The sequence below is a fragment of the Monodon monoceros genome, unplaced genomic scaffold (assembly GCF_005190385.1).
Source record: "Monodon monoceros isolate NGI ecotype Baffin Bay Population unplaced genomic scaffold, NGI_Narwhal_1 Super_Scaffold_5, whole genome shotgun sequence".
In the NCBI taxonomy this organism is placed as follows: domain Eukaryota; kingdom Metazoa; phylum Chordata; class Mammalia; order Artiodactyla; family Monodontidae; genus Monodon; species Monodon monoceros.
The window spans coordinates 112,886,855-112,892,854 of record NW_021703782.1 but is presented as its reverse complement, the minus strand read 5'-3'; the positions used below and the strand labels follow the sequence as shown (position 1 = coordinate 112,892,854).

Below are 6,000 nucleotides of genomic sequence, written 5' to 3'. Positions count from 1 at the left end.
TCCCCCTCACCTGCCCCCTCACCTGTCCCTCACCTGCCCCCTCACCTCCCCTCACCTTCCCCCTCACCTGCCCCCTCCCCTCCCCTCACCTGCCCCCTCACCTGCCCCTCACCTACTCCCTCACCTACCCCTCACCTGCACTTGGCCCAGGGCGATGTCCAGGTCATCGCGGGCCCCTTCCGGCCCCTTGGAGATGGCTTCCTCTAGGCTGTGGGTGGCCTCTGCCCAGAGCCCCAGCTGGCTCTGCACTGCAGCCACGCTGAAGAGCACCTGAGAGTGAGGCGGGGGTGACGGCAGGTCCAGGACGCCCCCCAGCCCCACCCCCACCAGCTCTGCCCCCAGCCCCACCGCCTGGTCCCACACCTGGCTCTGCCCCGGGGCCGGCTCTGCCCCGCAGGCCTCATTCCCCAGACCCCCAGCCGGAGCGGATCAGCCCTCCCTGCTTCTCTGCTCTGAATGTCAGGCGGACCTCCCATCTCTGGAAGCAGCCTCTCGGCCTTCGCAGCCCCGTCCTGCACTTGGCCTGACCCCCTCCTCCCCGTGCTGCCCTGCTTACTGAACCCCCAGGAGTCTGGGGTGCTGTCTGAGGAAGGCCTCTCCTCCGCCCGCCCCTCCCTCCGTGTGGAAGGACGTTTTGGGCTGGATGTGTTGGGAAACAGCAGCAAGTGGCCACGCTCCCGGGAGCCGAGGGCAGAGGGTGCGGATCGCTCACCCGCGGCAGCCTCTGTCCCCGCAGTCCGCGGGGACACCGTGCTCCCAGAGCCGCTGTCACATGGCCTGCTGGGGTCACGGCCGGCCGACTCCCACAGCCCGCCTTGCACACAGTGCCCTCGGCCGGGGCCACCCCGGCGGGACGTCCCCCGCGGCTGGCTTACTGGGACACGGGTGGTTCCCAGGGGCTCTGAGGCAGCACGTTTCTGGGAGCGCATGGGCGCTCCTCCTAAGCCCCTCCATCAGTGCCCACCCCGCCCCAGGAGGCCAGGAACGGCGCCAAGCGAGAACCCCAGGGCGGGGATGCCAGGGGCCCACAGCCAGGCCTGCTTCGGCCCAGCCCCTGCCCAGCCTGTCACCTCTCGCTGACCTCTGACCCTCCCCTGCACCCCCCGGTGGGATTTGGGGGCCCCTCTGGCCAGAGGGAGCACCTGAGTCAACACGGCCCCAGCTGTGACAGTGACAAGAGACAGTGGGACCCAGAGGATGGGGTCTTCAGGACGAGCGGCCTGGAAGGACCACCTGGGCCGCCTGCCCACAGACAGCACCCCCAGCGCCCAGCCGCGTCCCGCTCCCCGCACGCCCACCTCCCAGGCCTGCAGCTTGAACCGCAGGCCCAGCTGGGTGTAGTCGATGGCGGCGTTGCCCCTCAGCTGTGCCAGGGTCCGCTGGAAGTCGGACAGGGCCTCCCGGAACCTGTGGGCGGCAGGGGAGCCTGGCGTGGAGGCCCTCAGCCGCCAGAGGGCAGGGGGCGGAGCTTCGCCCAGCCCCACGCTGCCCCAGCTCCTGCTGCAGTGGTGGAGGCCGTGGTGGTCACCCATGTCTCAACACAGGGGGTCCACACACAGACGGGCTGAGCAGCACGTGGGGCTCCAGCTCTGTCCTCTGGGCGCCTCGCTCCCCTGCCCGTACCCCAGACCCTCTCCCAAACCTCGGTGTGCAGAGTGCCCTGGGCGTGTCCTGCCTGCTTCTCGGGCCCCACCCCACGGGCCTCCCCATGCAGAGCCCCGCTGGAAGCTCCCCAGCCCCCACCAGAATCCCCATCGCCCCCAGGAAGGCTCCTGGGTCGATGAGAAGAGGAGGTCTCCCCCAGAGACCACCTGCCCCCAGTGGGACCTTCTGTGGGGGCCGGGCCTGTCCTGCAGCCCGGATCCCTTCTCTGGGAAGGGCCCGGCGCCGAGGGCCGGGTGGCTAGGGAGGACCCCCATCACTTCCATGTCCTGGGACGCACCACTCCTCCAGCCCTGCCCTCGGTTTCCACGTGGGCAGAACGGGTATAATCGTGCTGTCCCGGCTACAGCAGGGATGTAGGAGCAAAGGAGGGGAAGCCGGCGCAAGCACTCTGTGATCCCCTGAACCCCGTAAAGAGCCATGGGTCAAGGTGTGGCCCTACGCTGCTTCTGCCGCCACACGACCACAGCATCCTGTTCCTGGGCTCCCCTGGGGCCACCCAGGAGGGGTGAGTAAGAGGAGATGACCCGTGGGCAGAGAGGAACACAGGAAAGGGCTCTGCAGAGCCAAAGGGCCATCAGACAAATAACAGGGCACTTCTGTGCTCACCTCCCCAGCTGGAAGTTGGCCACTCCTCGCTGGAAGAAGCCGACAGCCATGCAGGCATCCTTGGTCACTGCCTGGTCAAATGCCTGGGGACAAAAATGCCCATGGAACACCCAGGTCTGTAACCCCGTCACTCCTGTGTCACAGATGCGGTCCAGGCGGATGCCCAGCAATGGATCAAGGAATCGTGTTGGCCCCCATCATGGCCACCTGCAGGAGAAGGTCTCCCGCGCCCACCCAGGGGGCCTCTGAGTCTGAGGCTGGGCGCACGCGTCACGGCCACAACCCAAAGCCGCCTGGGCTCCCAAGGTGCCCTGCGATGCACTCAGGGGCAGTTCGGTGGCAGCACAAACCAACCTGTTTACCATGAGGACAAGGAAACATTCCATCGCGTTAATAATAGTTACCTTCGGGGGAGGGAGTTATGCAAGGTTTTTGTCTTTTTTAAATCCTAGTTTTGGTAGTTCGTACAAATTGACGCACTTCTCATCTATTAGAATCAGAAAGAGCAAAAACACAAAAGTCTTAACATGTGTGTAAAACACAGCTCTTCCCGAAACTAGACTCAGAAATGACATCATCAGTTCCCAAGGAGGACAGCAGCCACCAGTTAAACACAAGCAAGAGGGGGCATACAGCAGCTATCAAGTTAAATCCAGGCACCTGGATCGGTGTCATGGCCAAGTGGGGGGCTTGTTGAAGTGAGTTTGACCCGAGGTTGAGGGTCCGCACACAGTACTGATGTGGCCCCTCAGCACTAGGGAAACCCGTTTGTTGTCCTGCCACACAGAGCAGGGAAATCGAAGCTTCCGTAGGGCAACAGATTGCATTCCCAGCTACACCCTTCTCACCCTGTCCAGGTCCTCGGAGACAACCAGTTTTATTAATTGTAGCCGTTCCATCTGCTTTTAAAAAAATTTCCAAAAAACATGCCTCTGCTACTCCGTCTGCGGTTAGGGTGGAGGAGAATTTAACACTCACACCCCTCTGCGCAGAACTTTTGTCCCCTCCCTCTGGTTAAATCACAGTTTAGAGGAAGTGGTGACTGGATTGGCCTCACACTGCTGATTCCATGGTGTCCGGTGATCGCACCCCCCTTGTTGGATAACATTTTAACACTGACATTGCTGCTGAGATAACTGTAGATTCATACACAGATGTGAAGAATGACAGGGTAGGTCCCTTGAACACGTTTTCGGCAGCTGTCACTGATGGCCTGAACAACGCGGGCACCTGGCTCTTTCCGAGGGGGATTCGGTGTGCTCCTGGCTTTTCGTTGTCACCCGTGAAACGTGCACCACCGTAATAAACCTGGGGGCTTGAAGGGCAGAGAGTGGCCTTGCCGGCCCCTCGGCGGAGGCACGTGTGTGTGTGCGCCCATGTGTACCCCCAGCTCTTGGTTCTGCTTTGGGGAGTGGGTGGGAGACAGGTGAGCGCTCAGATCTGGGGTTTGGGCAGCAACCAGAGACCTTATCTCCTGGTCATCACCACAGGTGTCTGCAGAAGGCCCAGCCCAAACCCTACACCCTGGGTGCCCCTTCCCAGCCCCATCCAGCTTCGAGCCTGTTTGCGGGTATGTTAGCACCTCGGCCAAGAGCACCTGAGCCAGTGTTCATCCCGGCCGTTCCCCAAAACTGCAGAGCCTGGCACATGGTCACCACACAGTGGAGGCAGTGCCAGAGCCCTGCACCCCCATCCCGGCCCTGACTCAGCTCCGCTGGGGTCCCCTGCCCACACAGGCCTCCCCTGCTTAGGTGTTCACTGAGGCAGACCTGGGGAGACATCCTCAGGTGGCCATCAGGGAGGAAGGGCAGGGGTCCTGGGCTCACCCCTGCAGCTGGGACTTTATCCCACCCCTCATCGACCCCCCCAGGGCCAGAGGGCAGCGTCCCCCAGGGGTGGGGTATCTGCGACCAACCCCGGGGGTGCAGGCTGTCGGGCCCCTGGCTCACCCGCAGCGCGGCTTCCGGGTCCCCGGCTAGCAGGTGCACGCAGCCCACGTTGAAGCTCATCCTGGCGGGCGGCTCCGGGACGCTCGAGAAGAGGCGCAGGGCGTAGTCCCAGTCCCCACGCGCCACGGCCTGCGCGCCCCGGTGCCAGTCGCGCACCAGGTCCCCGAGCGAGGGCATGACGACGTGAACACCAGCCCGGCCCCGGCGGAAGTCGGAGATTCCTGGCCGGAGCGCGGCGGGCGCGGCTGGCGGCGTTGGGGGTCCCGTCACGGGTCCGGCGGGGTGGCTGGGGGCCGAGGACCGCGGAGCAGGGGCCCCGGGATCCGGAGACCGGCGTGCGGCTGCGGGGGCCCTCTGAGGAGGACGGGAGGGTCGGGGACCGACACCGGCGCCAGGTACTCGGTGAGGGGCGGGGCGGGCCGGGGAACGCCAGGTGGGCCAGGCCTCCTGAGGCCCACGGCGCCCCCTGGCGGCAGAGCGGCCCCACCCCGTCAGCCCCGCCCCCGGACTGACCGCGCCCCCAAACGGTGTCCTGGGGGCTCTCCCAAGCCGGCCCCGCCCCACCGGCCTGACCAAGACCCCAGCCTGCCTCCCGGCTCCTCCCCGGACCCAGCCCCGCCCCTCCGGACTAACCGCGCCCCCAAACAGAGGCCCGGCTCCTCCCCCCGAGTCAACCCCGCCCCTCTGGACTTCCGCCTGGAGGTCCTCCTGCTCGCGCTTCCCGGCCCGCCGCCCACAGGTCGCCAGGCCCCGTCGGCCTTGGTGCGCTGGGGAAAGCCGTCCGGGCCCGCTGCCGACGCCGTGGCCGCGGCCGGGCCAAGGTTCCGGGAGGACCCCGCTGACTCAGGTAAGCGACCCCGGGGCGCGGGCCGAGCGTGCGAGGGGCGGGGGCTGTGGAGCACGTCCTGGGCCGTGCACTGGCCACAGTTGGTGCCCCTGGGGCCTCCCGCGCCCGCGGCCGGTGCTGGGCATGGGCATAGCTGGGAGGGCTCCGGGGGTGGGTCACTCTGGCTGGGCACAGCCAGTCTAGGACCCTGGGTCGGACCCGGAGGGTAGGCCCGAGGCTCACGTGAGGAAACAAGTCGTGGTCCTCCCCAGCGACCCTCTCGGGACGTCCGTCAGGGCGTCCTTCCGCCCAGGGAGACCCTTCCACTCTCCATCGTCCCCTCAGCCGGCAGGCTGGTCCAGCCCCCACCTCCCGTGGCTGGCACTGCCCCTGTGTGGGCAGGTGGGCCCCACGTGGTGCGGCCCGGGAGACCCTGGACGCCAAGCATAGAGCCCCTGTGTACCCCGCCCCCCCCAAGTCTCTGGTTGACCTTAAAGATAAAACAGCCAGTTATTTTATCAGCAAAATGGGTTTATTCAGGAACAGCAGAGAATTACAACTCAGGACAAGAGGGCTACAGCGAAAACTATAGGCAAGACCAGCTAATAAAGGAGAGAAATGTTACTTGACAGAGAAAAAGGAGGAAGTTGGGAGGGGCCGCTTGCAAGGAGAGCCCATTGGAGGAAACGGGGTTCAGGGTGGTGACGCTTCCCATTGGCTGGGCTGCTGCCGGCGGGGAGAAAACCTGCCTTTTCCTCTGGGTCGATGTGAGGTACATGTCTGCCTGTTTGGGGTCTGCAGACACGATGAGTGGTGGTGTGTGAGAGCTCCCCCTTCCAGCCTTCCCGACTCCATTTTAATGAGGTTCCCTTCATTCAGTTTCACACCGTGAACACCAGAAGGTCCTCCTTCCTCCTTCACGGAGAAAGAAGAAGCCTCTAGAGACGGTGCCCC

At 64.9% G+C, this 6,000-nt stretch overlaps 2 protein-coding genes across 18 annotated transcripts in view; one reads left to right on the top strand and one right to left on the bottom strand.

Annotated features, from left to right (window-relative positions):
* NOXA1 (NADPH oxidase activator 1) overlaps positions 1 to 4,639 on the bottom strand; it is a 10,270-nt gene extending 5,631 nt beyond the window's left edge. For 3 of the 8 annotated variants that reach the window (XM_029202736.1, XM_029202737.1, XM_029202740.1), the window contains exons 1-4: positions 4,221 to 4,639; positions 2,272 to 2,354; positions 1,299 to 1,407; positions 136 to 270 (exon numbers count right to left, since the gene is read on the bottom strand). In XM_029202736.1, the coding sequence (XP_029058569.1) occupies positions 136 to 270; positions 1,299 to 1,407; positions 2,272 to 2,354; positions 4,221 to 4,397 (504 nt within the window). In that variant the 5' untranslated portion in view covers positions 4,398 to 4,639. Of the gene's footprint in view, positions 1 to 135; positions 271 to 556; positions 951 to 1,298; positions 1,408 to 2,271; positions 2,355 to 2,675; positions 3,587 to 4,220 lie in introns of those variants that run through there. The other 5 variants (XM_029202738.1, XM_029202739.1, XM_029202742.1 and 2 more) reach the window with 5 other exon arrangements.
* Positions 4,640 to 4,897: 258 nt separating this feature from the next.
* Positions 4,898 to 6,000, top strand: part of EXD3 (exonuclease 3'-5' domain containing 3) — a 74,679-nt gene continuing 73,576 nt past the window's right edge. For 6 of the 10 annotated variants that reach the window (XR_003790642.1, XR_003790641.1, XR_003790640.1 and 3 more), the window contains exon 1: positions 4,899 to 5,067. The gene's annotated coding sequence lies outside the window, so the exon portion shown is untranslated. Of the gene's footprint in view, positions 5,068 to 6,000 lie in introns of all 10 variants that reach the window. The other 4 variants (XR_003790644.1, XM_029201537.1, XM_029201539.1 and 1 more) reach the window with 2 other exon arrangements.